Source organism: Bombina bombina, chromosome 2 (assembly GCF_027579735.1).
Source record: "Bombina bombina isolate aBomBom1 chromosome 2, aBomBom1.pri, whole genome shotgun sequence".
Lineage (NCBI taxonomy): Eukaryota > Metazoa > Chordata > Amphibia > Anura > Bombinatoridae > Bombina > Bombina bombina.
The window spans coordinates 1,327,255,896-1,327,278,892 of NC_069500.1; the positions used below are offsets into that span (position 1 = coordinate 1,327,255,896).

General features: G+C 38.1%; 1 protein-coding gene across 1 annotated transcript in view; it reads right to left on the reverse strand.

Annotated features, from left to right (window-relative positions):
• Nucleotides 1–22,334, reverse strand: part of MSANTD1 (Myb/SANT DNA binding domain containing 1) — a 190,198-nt gene extending 167,864 nt beyond the window's left edge. The window contains exon 1 of the mRNA XM_053700912.1: nt 21,904–22,334. Within this exon, the coding sequence (XP_053556887.1) occupies nt 21,904–22,319 (416 nt within the window). The 5' untranslated portion in view covers nt 22,320–22,334. The remainder of the gene's footprint in view (nt 1–21,903) is intronic.
• Between the last annotated feature and the right edge of the window lie 663 nt (nt 22,335–22,997).

The following is a 22,997-nucleotide window of genomic DNA, read 5'->3' on the forward strand; positions in this document are numbered from 1 at the left end:
AAACTAATAGATAAAGGCTTTTCAGAAGGGATCCTTAATAAAAAAGAGAGAGATTATCTGGTACCTACATCTCCCAATTTGGCCTATTATTACCACCTCCCAAAAATACACAAAGACCCAAAATGTCCACCGGGGAGACCCATTATTTCTGGTATTGGGAATCTAACTTGCAATTTATCAGAATATGTAGACACCTATCTCAAAAAACCTGTTATGGGCTTAGAATCCTTTATTAAAGATACCCCAGATCTTATATCTAAGATCTCTAAAATTGAAAAAGCAGGGCATGATCTAATTTGGTGTACATGTGATGTATCCTCCTTATATTCAAATATTTGTCACGATCTGGGCTTGAAAGCAATAGATGATTTTTTAAAAAGAGATCAATATCTACCTTCCAATCAAAGACAGTTTTTATTGGAGGCTATATCTTTTGTGTTAAAACACAATTATTTGGTATATCAGGAAAGGTTTTTTCTACAAATCAAGGGAACGGCCATGGGCACCAGGTTTGCCCCCAGTTTCGCAAATCTGTTTATGGGGATATTTGAGGAGCAATATATATATAAGTCTCCTTTGGGGGCAGGCCTGGTGTACTATGGCCGTTTTATTGATGACCTGTTACTAGTATGGAATGGTACAGAGGAATCTGCACAGGAATTCATTTCATCTTTAAATAACAACAATATGGGCCTAAAATTAACATCTAATATAAATAGACATACCATAGAATATCTGGATTTAATCTTAAGCTGGGATGAGAGTGGACGAGTGACCACCAAAACTTTTTTTAAATCAGTTGACAAAAACAGCTATTTAAACTATAAAAGTAATCATTATAAAACCTGGGTAAACAATATACCATATAACCAGTTTGCGAGGATCCGTAGAAACTGTACATCTTTAAACATTTTTGATGATCAGGCAGAGATCCTAAGGTCAAGGTTTCTAGAAAAAGGTTACCCCAAAAACCTGGTAGAAGAAAGTTATAGAAAAGCCAGGATCAGAGATAGAGAAGAGTTTTTTAACTTTAAAAAGAAACATGAAGGCAATGAAAATTCTAACGATATTGGAGAAAAAGAAGCCAAAAATTCAAAGTCCAAATTTAATAATCTAAGATTTATTACCAAATTCAATAGTAACCACAATAAAATCAAACATATTTTATGCAAACATTGGTACATTTTACGCAATGATTGTATCCTTAAAAATATCTTGGAGGAGGTCCCCACATGCACTTTCAAGAGAGCTCCAACTCTAAAAAACAAATTAGCTCCGAGTAAGGTGGTAATGAACAAATATATTAAAGGGGGAAAGAACAAAATTATTAAAGATAACTGGCCAATAGGTAAAAGGGGTTTCTTCAAATGCAATCGTCCCAATTGTGGCCTATGTAAATACACTCCAGGAAATAGGATAAAATTTCAATCTACTTCCACTAAGGAAGAATTTGAGATAACCTCTAGATTCACTTGTGATTCTAGTTATGTGGTATATCTCCTTGAGTGCCAATGTGGAATTCAATATATTGGCAGGTCCTCAAGACCCCTCAAGAAAAGGTGGGGGGAACATAATAGAAACATAAAAAATGGGGTTGTTAATCATAGTGTCCCAAGACATAGTTTAAACTGTCATGATGGACAAACAGACATATTCAGCATTTTTCCTTTAGAACACATTGCTCCCAAATGGGGTAGAAATAGGCTGATCCACCTAAGACAGAGGGAGACATTTTGGATCTGGAAACTCAAGACTCTGCAACCATATGGCTTAAATGAGAATATAGACATGGCTGCTTTTAATTAAGGTTTAGGACACATAAATGTAGAAATGCATCATATCTGTTGATGGGGTTGTTGTTAAATGACAACAACATCATCAGACACACTAGATGAAATAGTATATGAATACACTCAGATACTTTTAGTATGAGTTATAGCTCAACAAATAGTTTTTAGGTTATACACATTGGAATTATTGATTCTATTAGATCTGTTGATGAGACATTTCACTAATTAGAACACCATTAATTTATATCATTTTACATTATTTTATATTTTCATATATATTCACGTAATTTTTAGCATCATGATAGCTATCATGAGCTTGGTTAATAATCAATAACCATCACATTCCACCATTCATCGACACCCATGTTAATTCATTTTAGGTAAATCAATTCTATTTTTAATTATGATCACTATATAATTTTTATCGTAATATTTATAGGATTTTGTAAGGAATTAGATTAATGTTATAGCCACTGGGAACCGAAAAATTAGAACATGCTGAATTTGTGTTTTAGTTTAGTTATATGCATGAGAAATTATGTTTGAAAATAATTTTGTTCAAATATAGTGGCTTTTTTATCGAGTTTATGTATTTAGATGTCGAGATATATGCATTATGAAGCAATGCTTGTATTTTTTAAGGTTTTTATGATTTGTAAATGCGTGGTCAACATTCTCTAATCCAATCTGAGCTTAAACAATAAGTACTGAAATTAATGGGGCGATCCTTTAATAATTTTTGCAATATGTAAAAAACACTTACGATGTGTTTGTTTACCGGTGTTGGCCATTGATGTGGCACATCGGCACCTAGTGTCATTCACTGCACTCATATGATAGTGGGTAACGTCACAGGCCAAGCCCCTAAGTGGGAACCTATTATACCACAGATAATTCTTATACAGACACGGATTGGCTAACGATGTTTAAGTTGCTCACGCATGCGCCCTAGGTCGGGATAGACGCCGACAATGGGATATAAAATTTGGCTACTTTGTATTTGTATTTACACCTGAGGAAGCGGTCTTAGCAACCGGGAAACGCGTAGTGTAACATTGTTTTTAAATAAATATCTTTTTATATTACAATTACAAGTAGCACGGCATTTTTTGGCATTTAATACTGACAGCCATTTATGCAAGTAACAGGACACTGAGCTGCAGGTATATCGTAGAGTGCTTCATTGGAGCCCTTTTGTGACCTGAACTATTGAACCCAGAGGATATCGGTGAAATCAGTGAGCTGGACAGCTGACAAGTGTCCAGGAGGTCTTTGTGGCACTTCTCAAGTGCCCTATATCCTGTGAGTACATTTCAATTATTGCGCTTTCACAAGTGATCACACTGATACACACTATTGTGGCACTTTTGTGTTTTTTGTCTCATACAGCACATTATTGAAGTAGTACTGGTACAATTCAGCTAGCTGGACGGCTGCTAACAGTTCAGAAGGCATTTGTGGCACTTCTCAAGTGCTGGAAATTTTGTAAGTAGTTTTTATCTGGGGGCATGGCCTACTGAATTTAAAACGATACACACCATTTGGCGCCTCTTCTCTTTTCTCTTTTTGAACAGAACCTGTGATTGCCAACACCTATCTGGAATGAGTCTGCTGCCTGGAGATTTTAATACCTCTGAGAGTGTGGACTATCTAACTTATATTGACAGAGGGATAGTCATATCATTGTAGTATACTTTAATAAAATCGTTTGAGTCTAACAATTTATATTTATATATGTAGGTTGTTATTTCGCTTGTTACATCATACATTGTATTGTTATTATAAAAACAATTAGTGACAAGTTTTACATTTAACACTTTATTGTAGCACATAGCACACCAATACTGGCAATTTAACAACTGCCAGTACACGAGGGCGCCTCTAATTTCACTTTAACATATTTTCATTTGATTAGTTATATTGTAGCTAGCTTAGAGTTTATTTTACAGGTAAGTATTTAGTTTTAAATAGGAATTATTTAGGTAATAATATTAATTTTTCTTTAGATTTATTGTAATTATATTTAAGTTAGGGGGGTTAGGGTTAGACTTAGGTTTAGGGGTTAATACATTTAGTATAGTGGCAGCGACGTTGGGGGCGGCAGATTAGGGGTTAATAAATGTAGGTAGGTGACGGCGATAATAGGGGGCGGCAGATTAGGGGTTAATAAATATAATGTAGGTATCGGCGATGTTGGGGGAAGCAGATTAGGGATTCATAAGTATAATGTAGGTGGCGGAGTGGCAGATTATGGGTTAATAAGTATAATGTAGGTGTCGGTGATGTCGGGGGCGGCAGATTAGGGGTTAATAAGTGTAAGATTAGGGGTGTTTAGACTCGGGGTTCCTGTTAGGGTGTTAGGTGTAAACATAAATTTTATTTCCCCATAGGAATCAATGGAGCTGCGTTACTGAGTTTTACGCTGCTTTTTTGCAGGTGTTAGACTTTTTCTCAGCCGGCTCTCCCCGTTGATTCCTATGGGGAAATCGTGCACGAGCACGTACGACCAGCTCATCGCTGACTTAAGCAGCGCTGGTATTGAAGTGAGATATGGAGCAATATTTTGCTCTACGCTCACTTTCTGTCTTTTAACGCCGGGTTTGTAAAAACCTGTAATACCAGCGCTGTAGGTAAGTGAGCGGTGACAATAAACTGCTTGTTAGCACCGCACAGCTCCTAACGCAAAACTCTTAATTTAGCCGATAGTTTCTTATTCTCCACATAGGACTTTGTAGTATGGGAAACAATGATATAGTGAATCTACCCGATTGTGTGGTACCCTTCATTCAGACCCATGGTATACATATCTGTAGATCCTGGTAGTATACTCTGCAACTCATAATCTATATTAATAACTTTAAATATCCATGTATTCTCCTTCCCCATCAGATATATAGTATGGTAAACCCTATATCTCCAACAGCTTTGGATTTTGTTTAAGTATAGTTATGATTAGACCATAATTTATTATGCAACTCAAATATGACTAAAATAATACTGTAGGTCTTGGCTAGATTCATATTGTTCATGACTGTTACTATATACAATTAGGGTTGCCACCTTTTGCACTGAAAATTCCTGGACACTTTTTAAGTGGGCGTGGAGAGGGTGTGTCTCAGGGCATGGCTTCTCATGGCCTCAAATTCATTATGAAATCAATTTATATATATAAAAGATATGTCAAATTTCAGATGTACTCACTGTACACAGACCCTTTCTCTAAATGATTGTAAGTTCATTGTCCTAAACAAGCTCAACACCCGGACTGCCTATATGATGATTTCCCCATTACCCCGCTGCTTACAAACTCTGCCTCCTGGCACCACACCAACACCTGTCTCTCTCTGCCGCTCTCAGACTCAGCTGCAGCTAGGGTTACCACCTTTTACCCAAAAATTTCCTGGACACTGTTTAAGTGGGCGTGGAGAGGGTGTGTTTCAGGGAGTGGCTTGGGTGTGGCTTTTTATATATATAGACATATATATATATATATATATATAGACACGTCAAATTTCAGATGTGCTCACTGTACACAGACCCTTCCTCTAAATAATTGTAAGCTTATTGTCCTAAACAAGCTCAACACCCGGACTGCCTATATGATTCCAATTTCCCCCCATTACCTCGCTGTTTGGGCTTATAAACTCTGCCTCCTAGGTCCTTCCTGGCACCGCACCAACACCTGCCTCTCTCTGCTGCTCTCAGTCGCTCTCAGCTGCAGCCTGCAGGATGTGACGACTCCCCTCCTCGACCGGCCTCTTCCCCCCTCCCACTGTCCCACACCGTCCTCCATCTCTCCTCCAGACAGTAAGACTCCACCTACCCGTTTTTTTTGTAACCCCAGGCTAAGCGCTCCTCTGGTCAGCTAATTTTTTGGAAAGTCTGTGCTCACTGCTCCTTGCTGCGCCAGGGGAGCGCTTAGCCCGGGGCATTTGTGGGTAGTTCCCGGGAAACAGAGCCTCAGACCGGGACTGTCCTGGTGAAACCGGGGTGGGTGGCAACCCTAGCTGCAGCCTGCAGGATGTGACGACTCCCATCCTCGACCCTCTTCCCCCCTCCCACTGTCCCACACCATCCATCTTCCGTCTCTCCTCCAGACTCCACCTACCCTTTTTTTTTGTAACCCCAGGATAAGCGCTCCTCTGGCCAGCTAATTTTTTGGAAAGTCTGTGCTCACTGCTGCTTGCCTCACCAGGGGAGCGCTTAGTCTGGGGCATTTGAGGGTAGTTCAGGGACATGGGAAGGGTTGCCACCTTTTGCCCAGAAAATTCCTGGACACTTTTTAAGTGGGCGTGGAGAGGGTGTGGCTCAGGGTGTGGCTTGGATGTGGCATCTTGCGGCCTCAAATTCATTATGAAATCAATTTATATATATATATATATATGAATAAGCAGGTAGAAAAAAGGCACTCACTGAAAAAATGTAAAACTTAGCATTTAATAAATAACATTAAAATGCATAATGTTTCGGGAGCATTACGCCCCCTTTGTCAAATGCATGATACAGCTATTGAAAAATTACAAAGCGTTATACCCAGTGTTTAAACCCATCACCTTAAATACCCATGTGTTGCTCCTTAGAACGCCGGGCCACGAATGCGGCCCGTGTGCAGCGTCGCAAAATAGTGACGTCATCAGCGTGAGTCACGCATAGGCGTCTGTTCCCAAGGAAACGTAAGGGTGCAGTGTCACGACTACGAGCACCAATAGAAAAAGATGTCAACAGCCTGTCAAAATAAAGTAAACACATAAGCACATTATATGTACCATCTAAACACAATTGGAGACAGGCAGGATTATAGACAAAGATTAGATTAGGACGCTGCATGGAGACAACACATTGTGAATGATAAAAACAATTTAAAAAACTGCAAAGTATAATTCATCAATAGAGAACATGTAATGTATATTAATATACACACGAATGGGTGAATGATAATGTATAGAGACATCATATAATTACTTTGTTAGACAACAAGAATGGCATTATTATTATATATCAAACTCATTCTTGTATAACATAGTCTACATGTATCTACATTAATCCTTCATGCACCCAAGAGTATGGTAGAGAACCAGATACCAGAGGACTTAAGCGAAGGAATGTGGCATAGGTTCAATTTTATGTAATTAATTTGACCGGATTAAGATAATGATGTGGTTCAGAATGTATACAGCCATGGTTTTTTAGGTGTCTGTGTAGAATGGTCCAAAATCCAACATAGTATTCAACCCTTTAGGTGTTATGGTGTCCAATGTGTATATCCATCTGGTTTCCAATCTGAGGAGTTGATTGCTCCTATTGCCTCAACAGCAATCAACTATATATGATGTCTCTATACAATATCATTCACCCATTCGTGTGTATATTAATATACATTACATGTTCTCTATTGATGAATTATACTTTGCAGTTTTTTAAATTGTTTTTATCATTCACAATGTGTTGTCTCCGTGCAGCGTCCTAATCTAATCTTTGTCTATAATCCTGCCTGTCTCCGATTGTGTTTAGATGGTACATAAAATGTGCTTATGTGTTTACTTTATTTTGACAGGCTGTTGACATCTTTTTCTATTGGTGCGCATAGTCGTGACACTGCATCCTTACGTTTCCTTGGGAACAGACGCCTATGCGTGACTCACGCTGATGACATCACTATTTTCCGACGCTGCACACGGGCCGCATTCGCGGCTCTGCGTTCTAAGGAGCAACACATGGGTATTTAGGGTAATGGGTTTAAACACTGGGTATAACGCTTTGTAATTTTTCAATAGCTGTATCATGCATTTGACAAAGGGGGCGTAATGCTCCCGAAACGTTATGCATTTTAATGTTATTTATTAAATGTTAAGTTTTACATTTTTTCAGCGAGTGCCTTTTTTCTACCTGCTTATTTGAATATCTTTCTGAAAGTGCACCCTGGAGGTTGCTATTGTTTTATGTAGTGCCTATTCTACTGACTGTGATATATATATATATATATATATATATATATATATATATATATATATATGTATATGTATGGCACGTGTTTGCAAGCAATCTCACTATACCATTCAACCACACTACAATTAGGAATGCAAACCTTTAATGTAGGGTAACCATCTAGTTAAAAACTAAAAAAAAAAAAAATTGTAGTAGCCCAGAGGCTGTAGTGAACATCGGCATAACAATTTTTGCATGCCATTTAAAGTGATTGTAAACTTGATTGTTATGGGTTTGCCAACTTTGCACTATGTCATCACACTACAGGTAACAGGCAAATAACAGCAATTGAATGGGCAAGTTATTAAACCCTGACACCTGCACAATATACCGACTCACAGCTTGTCATTAAACCTTTATCCCTGTACCTAAAAATGCTATGTTCTTGTCAGCAAAACCTTAGCCCTACATCTACACATACACACCTGCTTGCAGCTTGTGATTAGACACTTACCCTTATACCATTAGCTATCAATGTGGCTTAGTTTTTACCACTACACCTAGAGACGTCGGCTCAAAGCTCCTCACAGTGCCGTGCCCCTGTACATAGACAGGCCAGCTAACAGACTGTGATAAGAGACCTTTAGCCTTGCACCACAACACAGCTCATCGTTACGTCATTGCTCCTGTACCAAACCGGCTGACAGCTTACCGTAAGGCCTTCACTAATGAGGCTATTCCTGATGCTTCGTGCTGGCCATACACCAAGCTCACCTGTATTCCTGTTCCCTGAAAAGCTCCATCCCACTGTCATCACCATCCTCCGTATCTCCTCCAGACTCCACCTACCCGGGCTAAGCGCTCCTCTGGCCAGCTAATTTTTTGTAAAGTCTGTGCACTGCTCACTGCTGCGCCAGGGGAAGGCTTAGCCCGGGGCATTTCAGGGTAGTTCCGGGACACGGGACACAGAGCCTCAGACCGGGACTGTCCCGGTGAAACCGGGGCGGGTGGCAACCCTATGTACAATAGACTGTGGATAACAAAAGCTCTTCAACAGTTTTGCAAAAGTATAATCTTATATTGTATAATTTTATTTTCATGGTGCTAGGGTCCATTTCTATCACTAGATCTCCTCTATGTGAAATGTAAGTCCATCTGGGTCCATGAGTGACCCTTAGAAAATGGAGAGGAACTAACATTGAAAAATAGAGGTTGCAAGTTGTTTTGTGTATTACAATTATTACTGTTTAATTTCTTGCATTTTTTTTGTTCTTTGTTTTCTTGACAACTTTTAGCTGTTTGTATTGAAAAAGGCATATTAACATATAGGGGGGTAGTTATCAAGCCGTCAACCTCAAATACGCTGGAATTCCGCAGCGTATTTGTGGCGAGGCTGATTCGCCTTAGTTCTCAAAGGCTAGAGACCGGCAAAAGTAGAATATTGTGTGACGTAAGCTTCGATCCGCCGGACTCAGTCCGACACAGATCGATTCTTACGTCACTCCAGATGTTCCGCACACAAGTGCGGCACAATCTGACTACTTTTGCTAGTTATCAAAAAACTAGCAGGTACGCTCGGCACTTTTCCGGCCCAGCGTACCTGGTTTTCAAACCGCTGCCCTGGAGGCGGCGGATCCCATAGGAATCAATGGGAGTCTGACCATAGCGAAAGTTCATGTTCGCTGCTGCCAGACATCCCATTGATTCCTATGGAAGATGTCTGCACCTAACACCCTAACATGTACCCCGAGTCTAAACACCCCTAATCTGCCCCCCCTACACCGCCACAACTAAATAAAGTTATTACCCCCTAAACCGCCGCTCCCGGAGCCCACCGCCACTATAATAAACTTATTACCCCCTAAACCGCCGCTCCCGGAGCCCACCGCCACTATAATAAACATGTTAACCCCTAAACCGCCGCTACTATAATAAAGTTATTAACCCCTAATCCGCCTCACTAACCCTATAATAAATAGTATTAACCCCTAATCTGCCCTCCCTAACATCGCCGACACCTAACTTCAATTATTAATCCCTAATCTGCCGACTGGAGCTCACCGCTATTCTAATAAATGTATTAACCCCTAAAGCTAAGTCTAACCCTAACTAACACCCCCCTAAATTAAATATAATTTTAATCTAACGAAATTAATTAACTCTTCTTAAATAAATTATTCCTATTTAAAGCTAAATACTTACCTGTAAAATAAATCCTAATATAGCTACAATATAAATTATAATGATATTATAGCTATTTTAGGATTAATATTTATTTTACAGGTAACTTTGTATTTATTTTAACCAGGTACAATAGCTATTAAATAGTTAAGAACTATTTAATAGCTAAAATAGTTAAAATAATTACAAATTTATCTGTAAAATAAATCCTAACCTAAGTTACAATTAAACCTAACACTACACTATCAATAAATAAATTAAATAAAATACCTATAATTATCTACAATTAAACCTAACACTACACTATCAATAAATAAATTAAATACAATTCCTACAAATAAATACAATGAAATAAAATAACTAAAGTACAAAAAATAAAAAAGAACTAAGTTACAAAAAATAAAAAAATATTTACAAACATTAGAAAAATATTACAACAATTTTAAACTAATTACACCTACTCTAAGCCCCCTAATAAAATAACAAAGCCCCCCAAAATAAAAAAATGCCCTACCCTATTCTAAATTACTAAAGTTCAAAGCTCTTTTACCTTACCCTTTGCGGGGCATGCCCCAAGAAGTTCAGCTCTTTTGCCTGTAAAAAAAAACATACAATACCCCCCCAACGTTTCAACCCACCACCCACATACCCCTAATCTAACCCAAACCCCCCTTAAATAAACCTAACACTAAGCCCCTGAAGATCTCCCTACCTTGAGTCGTCTTCACCCAGCCGAGCCAAATTCTTCATCCAAGCGGAGCAAGAAGAGGTCCTCCATCCGGTAGAAGTCTTCATCCAAGCGGGGCAGAAGAGGTCTTCCATCCGATTGAAGTCTTCATCCAAGCGGCATCTTCTATCGTCATCCATCCGGAGCGGAGCGGCAGCATCCTGAAGACCTCCGACGCGGAACATCCATCCATTGTATTTAATTTATTTATTGATAGTGTAGTGTTAGGTTTAATTGTAGATAATTATAGGTATTTTATTTAATTTATTTATTGATAGTGTAGTGTTAGGTTTAATTGTAACTTAGGTTAGGATTTATTTTACAGATAAATTTGTAATTATTTTAACTATTTTAGCTATTAAATAGTTCTTAACTATTTAATAGCTATTGTACCTGGTTAAAATAAATACAAAGTTACCTGTAAAATAAATATTAATCCTAAAATAGCTATAATATCATTATAATTTATATTGTAGCTATATTAGGATTTATTTTACAGGTAAGTATTTAGCTTTAAATAGGAATAATTTATTTAAGAAGAGTTAATTAATTTCGTTAGATTAAAATTATATTTAATTTAGGGGGGTGTTAGTGTTAGGGTTAGATTTAGCTTTAGGGGTTAATACATTTATTAGAATAGCGGTGATCTCCAGTCGGCAGATTAGGGATTAATAATTGAAGTTAGGTGTCGGCGATGTTAGGGAGGGCAGATTAGGGGTTAATACTATTTATTATAGGGTTAGTGAGGCGGATTAGGGATTAATAACTTTATTATAGTAGCGGTGCGGTCCGCTCGGCAGATTAGGGGTTAATAAGTGTAGGCAGGTGGAGGCGACGTTGAGGGGGCAGATTAGGGGTTAATAAATATAATATAGCGGTCGGCGGTGTTAGGGGCAGCAGATTAGGGGTACATAAGTATAACGTAGGTGGCGTTCGGCAGATTAGGGGTTAAAAAAAATTAATCGAGTGTCGGCGATGTGGGGTGACCTCGGTTTAGGGGTACATAGGTAGTTTATTGGTGTTAGTGTACTTTAAGGCACAGTAGTTAAGAGCTTTATGAACCGGCGTTAGCCCAGAAAGCTCTTAACTACTGACTTTTTTCTGCGGCTGGAGTTTTGTCGTTAGATTTCTAACGCTCACTTCAGCCACGACTCTAAATACCGGTGTTAGAAAGATCCCATTGAAAAGATAGGATACGCAATTGACGTAAGGGGATCTGCGGTATGGAAAAGTCGCGGCTGAAAAGTGAGCGTTAGACCCTTTTTTGACTGACTCCAAATACCGGCGGTAGCCTAAAACCAGCGTTAGGAGCCTCTAACGCTGGTTTTCACGGCTACCGCCAAACTCCAAATCTAGGCCTTAGGGTTTATTTTATAGGTATTTAGTTTTAAATAGGAATCATTTTTTTTTTGTTTAATATATTTTATTTGGTTTAAAGTATAAAAGATAACAACTGGGGACACGTAGGACCCCTGCTCCATTAGACATAATAAGCATGAAAATCAAACAAACGTGTCTTAGATAAATGGACATACACTTAGTACATAAAAGAATATCCATATATAGAATCATATTTCCCCATTCTAGAGATAAACAAGGGAATTCTAGCCAAAGGGGAGTTTATATTCCTGTGAAATGGGAGGAATTGTGTCGGAAATAGTCCGCCTAATTTGAACCCTGGTGAGGGCTCTGTAGGTGGTGGGGGGGGGGGGGGAGGTGTACCAGTGAAAAATATCCAACATTGAAAATATGTAGGTGGGTGGACATAACACAACATAATGATTAAAAATAAGTGTTAGTTGCTCTAGTTATGATAGTATTTCCTTATCTTTCCTTAAGATATAATGTGCCCTAGGATATTGTAGGTTACATAGCTCTGGACATACTGTATAACCGAGGGCCCACCTACCATGCTATGGGATCTTGTCATAAAACTTCGCTAGATTGAGTAATTTATCGTAAATTGGCGTGTTCGTGGGTTAACCATCCTTTAAGCTCCCCCCAGACCCTGGCCACTGGTCCAGAAGGAGAAACCATGAATAGTAATGATACATAACAAAAGAAAGAAATAACAATGTATACTTGTCCTCGTCGAGGGCCCCCTCAAACCCCCAGACTGGGCAGACACATATAACTGGTTTATCAGTATCATTAGACCCACGCTCATTACGGTTGAGATATGGCTGCTATGGCATCTGTTTCACATACGCTTATGCAAGGATCTCTCCCGGGGCTCCCCACAAACCCACAGGCAAAATGTTAAGACAAGATGTCCGCAGCCAATATTGTAAAAGCTATCAGCCAACTATACATTAAAAAGCAAACAGCGAGTTAAGGTAACACAAAGGTCCCATTGTGTTGTTATGAAAATTGTCTTTAAAAGTTACCATGTCAGTCTTATTAGAATTTCATACAATAAGGTGGTGGAATGACTCAGGCCATAGGGGTAAATATGAGATAGACCTAGTAATGGACACTTAGTAGTAGAGAACCATAGCATGTAATATGTAGCATTGGTAAATTTACAATGTGTAATGGTGCAAGAAACACTGACTGTGGATATAAGGTATACTGTGCCATACCCATAACTTCTGAGTAGGTAATGAAAAAGATTAGCCTCAGTGGCCGCTTAACACTAACAATAGAAAAGTTATAGCAACATATAAGGGTGGGTAGGCAGTCGCAGCCTGCTAGTAAGCAAAACATAAACAAAAGATAAGAACAGAAGCAGGCTGCTATTTTGCTAGCAATGTTTGTCCCATGGAGCTTGAAAGTGTTGAAATTACATGAGCCTCTGCCACTCATTTATCCGATCCCAGTCGTAACGCAGGTAACAGCATGAGAGGCCCCTTCCCATACCTCTAACCATCTCAGCAGTTCAGGGTGTCCTGCTAATGCAGGTTGGGCTATGCAGAGACACAGCGTGGAGCACAGGAACAGGTCCATCTTAGTTGTGAGTTGGCAAGAGGCCATGGCCCTATTCCACCAGGGAATACTGTCCTCCGCTGCATCCGCAAAGGCATCGGATCTCAATCCCGCCGCCACCACCTTCAAATCTCGTAGAGCAGGTGTCGGCCATATTGTGTCTACTCCAGGGGCCATGTCTGCAAGGCTGTCTCCCCAGACTGCTCTCCCTGAAGCCAAAGGAGCAGGTATCACAAATTCAGGAGCGTTGCTCTCACTTACGAGCGCCTCCAACTGTCCTGTATTTTCGTCCGGTAAGTCTCCGCCCCACTCCCGGACCTCAATTTCAGCTGCCCCAAAGCTCCTTACGATCAGTAGACGTAACTTACAGAAGTGAGAGTCCAACCGGGTAAGTATTTCTGTGTCACTCAGTGCGGACGCCATGTTCTCAGTGTAGATGGTTAGCTCACTTCTAAGTTGTAGGCGCCGGGACTTTTGTCAGCTTTACACAAAGCTCTGCTGCTTCAGGCCGCATCTTAGACGGAGGACTGGTGTAACAGAGGCCTCACGTTCAGCAGTTAGTCAGGGCCTCAGTTCAAATGCACCATAGGGTGATATAAACATGCCATTGTAGCCGTGGAATCTTCCCACACAAGCCCTATATCAGGATCTCATACTCCAAGGCAGATTAGGGTGTAATATCTCTAAATGCCCTCAATATATTGCAGGAGCTTCAGTATAATGCGGCCATCTTAGTTGGCTGTTGGCTCCGCCCCCAGGAATAATTTATTTAATGATAGTGTAGTGTTAGGTGTATTTGTAACTTAGGTTAGTTTTTATTTTACAGGTAATTTTCTCTTTATTTTAGCTAGGTAGCTATTAAATAGTTAATAACTATTTAATAGCTATTGTACCTAGTTAAAATAAATTGAAATTTGCCTGTAAAATAAATATAAATCCTAAGATAGCTACAATATAATTATTATTTATATTGTAGCTATATTAGGGTTTATTTTAAAGGTAAGTATTTAGTTTTAAATAGGATTAATTTAGTTAATAATAGAAATATTATTTAGATTTATTTAATTAATATTTAAGTTGGGGGGTGTTAGGGTTAGACTTAGGTTTAGGGGTTAATAATTTTATTACAGTGGCGACGGTGTAGGGGGGGCAGGATAGGGGTTAATAAATTTATTATAGGTGGCGACGGTGTAGGGGGGCAGGATAGGGGTTAATAAATGTATTATAGGTGTAGGGGGGCAGATTAGGGGTTAATAAGTTTAATATAGGTTGTGGCGGGGTCCGGGAGCGGCGGTTTAGGGGTTAAACTATTTATTTAGTTGCGTCGAGGTCCGGGATCGGCAGGATAGGGGTTAATAACTTTATTATAGAGGGCGGCGGTATAGGGGGGGCAGGATAGGGGTTACTAGGTATAATGTAGGTGTCGGCGGTGTCGGGGAGCGGCGGTTTAGGGGTTAATACATTTATAAGAGTTGCGGCGGGGTCTAGGAGCGGCGGCTTAGGGGTTAATAACTTTATTTAGTTGCGTGGGTAGAACAGTGTAGTTTAGTGTGGGTGCTTAGTGACAGGCTAGCAAGAAAGCTGTCAAAAAGCCGAAGAGCAGCGAGATCAGATGAGTGATAACTCTCACAGTCCGCTGCTCATCGCCCCGTACTTGGTGCCCGGCTTTTTGACAGCTTTTTTGATAACTTAGGCGAAATTTTGCAGGTCCGCGGCGGCGATGTGAGGCGAGCTTAGGCGGGCGTATTGAACCGGCGAAGGCAGGTTAAGTAGACGCGTTGATAACTACCCCCCATAATGTACTGTTATATTGTTCTTCATTCCTGTAAAATGCTCTATTATTGTTGCACCTTCTAACAACCTCAATAAAAATCTGAAGAAAAAAAAAGTTCCTTACAGTGCCAATACTTGCATGCCTGGATTGCCATGTCTGCTAGGTTGTACAGCCGTGTCACCAATGTGATGTTTAGTGTATGTGCTTCTGTTCTTGATATTACAGCTCTGACATGTTTATAACAGTCACATAAATGTGTTAACAAGTACTCACTTTATTAATCATATTCTCATATTGCTGCCTTATTACACACTGCTTGCTTCAGCAGCTTTTCTTGCCTCAGAAAAACCACAACAGGAAAACAGGAAGTGAGGAACTAAACAGGAAGTAGCAGGAAGTGGGGAACCAAAAAAGGAAGTGTATCAGCTATAATTATCAACATCCTATACTGTATCACATAAGTGAGTGAGTGTGTGAGTGTATATATGAGTGAGTGTGTATGTATTAGTGACTCTGTGTGTGTGTATGTATGAGAGAGTGTGTATCTATGAGTGTGTATATATAAGTGAGTGTGTGTATGTAGTTGCCAACAGTCCCTGATTTCCAGGGACAGTCCCTGGATTCTGTTGTATGTCCCTGGATTTTTTTTGCCCCTGGAAATGTCCCTGAAAATCTCTTTTGCACATTTTGTTGTTTTTATATATATATATATATATATATATATATATATATATATATATATATATATATATATATATATATATATATATATACATACATACATATATACAGATAGATAGATGATAAATAGATATAGTGTATTATTTAAATATAATTCATTCCTAATGGAATATTATTATTATTATTGAATGGGTTCACATATTATTTGTCTTTCTAATTTTGATGCTGTGTTGTAAAAATAACCATATGCCCAGAATGTGTTCCAGAGACTGGGTAGGTGTAAGAGCTTGGTGTTGTAATCTGTATAATAAACTATGGATCAGTCTAAATTATACTATTACTTTCAAATGGGTGTGTTTTGATTGCAGAACTGAGTGGGCGGAGCAGTTGAACAGTAGGTCGTCAATACTCCAGTAACCCGCTTGCTTGCTCTTCTGCAAAGTGTCCCTGGAATTTTTTTTAAATGTTGGCAACTATGGTATGAGTGTGTGTTGTGTGAGTGAGTGTTTGTGTATGTATGAGTGATTGTGTATGTATGAGTGAGTGTGTATGTATGAGTGACTCTGGGTGTGTGAGTGTGTATGTCTGAGTGACTCTGAGTGTGTGTGTGTATGAGTGAGCGTGTATCTATGAATGAGTGTGTATGTTGTGTGTGTATGTATAAACGAATGTGAGTGTATGTATAATTGAGTGTTTGTGTATGTATAAGTGAATGTGAGTGTATGTATAAGTGAGTGTGTATGTATATGTGAATGTGGTGTGTGTGTATGTATAAGTGAGTGTGTGTGTGTGCAAGTATAAGTGTGTGTATATATAAATGTGTGTGTGTGTATGTATGAGTGACTCTGTGTATATATGAGTGTGTATGTATGAGTGACTCTGTGTAAATGTGTATGTATGAGTGGCTCTGTTTGTGTGTACATGAGTGATTGTGTATGTTTAAGTGAGTGTGTGTGTATGAATGTGTGTGTGTATGAGTGAGTGAGTATGTGTGTGCATGAGTGTGTGTGGTGTATGTATTAGTGTGTATGTATCAGTGAGTGTTTGTGTATGTATGTTTAAGTGAGTGTGGAGTGTGTGTATGTATGAGTGATTGTGTATGTATATTTAAGTGAGTGTGTGTATATATGAGTGACTCTGTGTGAGTGTGTATGTGTATGTATAAGTGACTCTGTGTGTGTGTGTGTATGAGTGTATATGTATGAGTGTGTATAAGTTAGTGTGTATGTTGTTTGTGTATGTATAAGTGAGTGTGCTGTGTATATGTATGTATAAGTGAGTGTATGAGTAAGTATGTGTATATAAGTGAGTAAGTGGGTATGTATAAGTGTGTTTGTATGTATACGTGGATGTGAGTGTATGTATAAGTGAATGTGAGTGTATGTTTAAGTGTGTGTGTATGTAAAAGTGAGTGTGCTGTGTGTATGTATTTATAACTGAGTGAGTGTGTATTAGTGTGTGTGTATGTATAAGTGAGTGTGTATAAGTGTGTGTGTATGTATAAGTGAGTGGGTGTGTATGTATAAGTGTGTGTGTATGTATAAGTGAGTGTGTTGTGTGTGTATTTAAAAGTGTGTATGTATAAGTGATTGTGTTGTGTGTGTATGTATAAGTGAGTGTATGTATAAGTGAGTGTATTATGTGTGTATGTATAAGTGAGTGTGTGTATGTATAAGTGCCAGTATGTGTAAGTGAGTGTGTATGTATAAGTGAGTGAGTGAGTGTGTATGCATAAGTATGTGTGTATATATAAATTGTGTGTGTATGTATGAGTGACTCTGTGTGTGTGTGTGTGTGTATGAATGTGTGTATTAGTGAGCATGAGTGAGTGTGTGTATGTATTAGTGTGTATGTATCAGTGAGTGTTTGTGTATGTATGTATAAGTGAGTGAGTGTATGTATGAGTGATTGTGTATGTATGTTTAAGTGAGTGTGTGTATGTATGAGTGACTCTGTGTGTGTGTGTGTGTGTGTGTATGAGTGTTTATGTATGAGTGTGTATAAGTTAGTGTGTATGTTGTTTGTGTATGTGTAAGTGAATATAAGTGTATGCTTAAGTGAGTTTGTGTGTATGTATAAGTGAATGTGTTGTGTATGTATAAGTGAGTGTGCTGTGTATATGCATAAGTGCGTGTATTAGTAAGTATGTGTATATAAGTGAGTAAGTGGGTATGTATAAGTGTGTTTGTATGTATAAGTGAATTTGAGTGTATGTATAAGTGAATGTGAGTGTATGTTTAAGTGTGTTGTGTATGTGTGTATGTATAAGTGAGTGTGCTGTGTGTATGTATGTATAAGTGAGTGAGTGGGTATAAGTGTGTGTGTGTGTATAAGTGAGTGTGTTGTGTGTGTATTTAAAAGTGTGTATGTATAAGTGATTGTGTTGTGTGTGTATGTATAAGTGAGTGTATGTGTATGTATAAGTGAGTGTATTATGTGTGTATGTATAAGTGAGTGTGTGTATGTATAAGTGCCAGTATGTGTGAGTGTGTATGTTTAAGTGAGTGAGTGAGTGTGTATGCATAAGTATGTGTGTATATATAAATTGTGTGTGTATGTATGAGTGACTCTGTGTGTGTGTGTGTGTGTGTATGAATGTGTGTATGAGTGAGCATGAGTGAGTGTGTGTATGTATTAGTGTGTATGTATCAGTGAGTGTTTGTGTATGTATGTATAAGTGAGTGTGTGTATGTATGAGTGATTGTGTATGTATGTTTAAGTGAGTGTGTGTATGTATGAGTGACTGTGTGAGTGTGTATGTGTATGTATGAGTGACTCTGAGTGTGTGTGTGTGTGTGTGTATGAGTGTTTATGTATGAGTGTGTATAAGTTAGTGTGTATGTTGTTTGTGTATGTGTAAGTGAATATAAGTGTATGCTTAAGTGAGTTTGTGTGTATGTATAAGTGAATGTGTTGTGTATGTATAAGTGAGTGTGCTGTGTATATGCATAAGTGCGTGTATTAGTAAGTATGTGTATATAAGTGAGTAAGTGGGTATGTATAAGTGTGTTTGTATGTATAAGTGAATTTGAGTGTATGTATAAGTGAATGTGAGTGTATGTTTAAGTGTGTTGTGTATGTGTGTATGTATAAGTGAGTGTGCTGTGTGTATGTATGTATAAGTGAGTGAGTGGGTATTAGTGTGTGTGTATATGTATAAGTGAGTATGTATAAGTGTGTATGTATGTATAAGTGAGTGGGTGTGTATGTAAAAGTGAGTGTGTATGTATAAGTGAGTGTGTCTGTGTGTGTATGTATAAGTGAGTGTGTTGTGTGTGTGTGTATTTAAAAGTATGTGTATGTATAAGTGAGTGTGTTGTGTATGTATAAGTGAGTGTGTTGTGTGTTTGTGTATGTATAAGTGAGTGTGTTGTGTATGTATTAGTGGGTGTGTTGTGTATGTATAAGTGAGTGTATTGTGTGTGTGTATGTATTAGTGGGTGTGTTGTGTATGTATAAGTGAGTGTGTTGTGTGTGTGTATGTATAAGTGAGTGTGTTGTGTGTGTATGCATAAGTGAGTGTGTTGTGTGTATGTATGTATAAGGGAGTGTGTTGTGTGTGTATATGTATAAGTGAGTGTGTTGTGTGTGTATATGTATAAGTGAGTGTGTTGTGTATGTATTAGTGGGTGTGTTGTGTATGTATAAGTGAGTGTATTGTGTGTGGGTGTATGTATTAGTGGGTGTGTTGTGTATGTATAAGTGAGTGTGTTGTGTGTGTGTATGTATAAGTGAGTGTGTTGTGTGTGTATGTATAATTGAGTGTGTTGTGTGTATGTATGTATGTATAAGTGAGTGTGTTGTGTGTGTATATGTATAAGTGAGTGTGTTGTGTGTGTATATGTGTAAGTGAGTGTGTTGTGTGTATGTATGTATAAGTGAGTGTGTTGTGTATGTATAAGTGAGTGTGTTGTATATGTATAAGTGAGTGTGTGTGTATGTATAAGTAAGTGTATGCATAAGTGAGTGTGGTGTGTGTGTATGTATAAGTGAGTGTGTTGTGTGTGTGTATATGTATAAGTGAGTGTGTTGTGTGTATGTATGTATGTATGTATGTATAAGTGAGTGTGTTGTGTGTATGTATGTATAAGTGAGTGTGTTGTGTGTATGTATGTATGTATGTATGTATAAGTGAGTGTGTTGTGTGTATGTATGTATAAGTGAGTGTGTTGTGTGTATGTATGTATGTATAAGTGAGTGTGTTGTGTGTATGTATGTATAAGTGAGTGTGTTGTGTGTATGTATGTATGTATGTATAAGTGAGTGTGTTGTGTGTGTATATGTGTAAGTGAGTGTGTTGTGTGTATGTATGTATAAGTGAGTGTGTTGTGTGTGTATATGTGTAAGTGAGTGTGTTGTGTGTGTATATGTGTAAGTGAGTGTGTTGTGTGTATGTATGTATAAGTGAGTGTTTTGTGTATGTATAAGTGAGTGTGTGTGTATGTATAAGTAAGTGTATGTACAAGTGAGTATATGTATGAGAGAGTTGTGTATTAGAATATACCATTATGTGTTTAACCACTGCAAATGGTTACACATTTAGTTAAAGTCACAATTGCAGATCCTGAGCAGGCCAGTGTGCCAATCAGGAGCAGTATAAACACATAACCACCAATCACCAACCTTGCCCTGTTCAGACTGGCTCTGCAGGGCACAGAGAGAGCAAAATGATGCTGCCAGCATTTATTATTTCACAGGCATATGCTTGTGCACCACTACTCCTTGGCTCTAGAGGGCCTATTAATAGCCCCGTGGAAAAAAGCTTGGGGTGATCTTACTCTGCCACCTTTGAAGTGGTGAAGAAGTTATAAAGCATTAACTAGTGGTTTGCCAGATCTTATGAGAGAGCCAGCACTGCAGCTGCTTCCACATCTTGATTTCTTAAACCCTATATGGTTAAACACATGGCGATAAACACATATTTACCAGCAAGAATTTGTGTAACAATAAAATACTATATTTCTGCATTAAAATGCCCCTTTACATATTTATGCAGTCCGCTTCTGACATGGTGATAGGCTGCCCACATAAGAATATTCTACCCATGCATTTAATTTATGCAAATGAGGGTGCACAAGCGTGAACATCATATCAATAGCAGCACATGTGAACATTAAAAGTTATGACCTTAGCAGTGACAACTTTTAATTGAATTATTTTTGTAAACACAGGTATAATGCAACAATGCTGTTAATAGCCTTTGAAATACATTGTTGTGTATTTCAAATATCCTTTATATGTCCCTTTAAACACTATTAAATGGTAAAATATAATACCACACTTGCCTGGAAGTTGATTTAAAATGTACTAATCTTTAAGCAGAAACAATTAAGAAAACAAAAAACAAGAGAGAACATGATTTCATGTTTTTACACAGAAAAGCAGGAATAAGAGCTATGCTATGTGGTAACTGATTTCATTGGTGTAAATAATAAATTACCTAATATTTATTTTATTGTCACCTTAAAAGAGCATAATAGTGCAATACTAAAAGGTTCTAGTGTTTCAAAGCACTGCCATAACTGTACACTTACCACGTAGAGGTTATACAGTCACATAAAGTCCATTTAGGACCACAATGCACTGCTGTTTATTAACAGATAACAAATAGTTGGCCAATCAGGAGCTGCCAATCACCAGCCATATCCTGTTCAGCACAAACTCAGCAGCACTTCTGATTTGTAACATTAACCGTGTTTTTAACCTCTTTTGCTGGGAATAAACACATAGTTAGAGGCAAATATTTGTGCCATAATAAAATGATCTAATGGATTAGAGCATTTTATGAATACACTATTATGTCCCTTTAACAAGCATGAAAAGCATTTTTTCATATCAGAAAACGACAGTGAGCTACACATATAGAAAGAGTTAATCTGGAACAAATAAAATAAACTTACCTATACTGGAATGTCATGTTTGTAATTTTAATCTTTATTTCCTCCCCTTGACGAAGTTCTCCAGTCATCTCAAACAGTTTGTGCGCCATTCTCTCATAAACTTTTGCATTCCTTTTAGTTTGTTTCAATTCATCAAAGAATTCTTCCCAAACCAGCATTAGACCTCTCATCTCTGCTTCAGTCCAGTTCCTGGCTCTCCTGTGCTTCTCACTCTGAGATGAGATAATATAACTGGGGATTTCTGCTTCAGCCATTTCTAGTGCAGCTGAAAGGGTTTTTAAAAGAGGACAGGAAAGAAATGGTTTTAAGTTTAGATTTGCTTGCACTGCCAGGCATGCGTATGTGTATGACTGAAGAATTTGAATGACAAGGGAACATATGAAACCCTTTTGTAACAGCTTGAAGCCTGGGAGCATGAAATGGGGCCTACATCTGACAGGCTGGAATTTAGTTAAAAGCTTTTAAACAGGGAGACGTCATTTTGATGTCACGTTCCCATAGCAACTGAGCCACTGCATAAGCTACAACAACAAAAACCTTTTAACTGAAAGCCAATAATCAGGACAAAGTTGACAGGCCTTCAATATTAAAGCTTTTAAACACTTAAAAAAAAAGGTTCAGCAATAAAAGATCCACACACGCTTTGGGGTCATATTTTTTTCAAGGAGCTTTTAAGTTGTTCTTTATAGCAGATTTGCTGAAAGGCTGGAGAAAGAATTCTAAACACAAAGGAAACCTTTCAGACAGAACATTAGAGGCTGTATTTAAGGGCTAGCACAGACTATTCTGTAGATGTATACTGTGTTTTAAACAACACTGTATATCTATAAACATATAGATTTACTACAACAGTGCACATGCAATTTTACATCTATAAACTGTAAATAATAGTACTTGTATAAACAGTATATATATATATATATATATATAAAAATGTATAATGCTAATAATTCATCATTTATTTATGTTCATAATGTTATATAATGCTAGAACATGTGTCTACCTACATAAAATAGGGAATAGTTTGCATATATAATGCACACACACACACTTACACATATGTATATATTTAAAATAAAATATTGTGCGTTAAG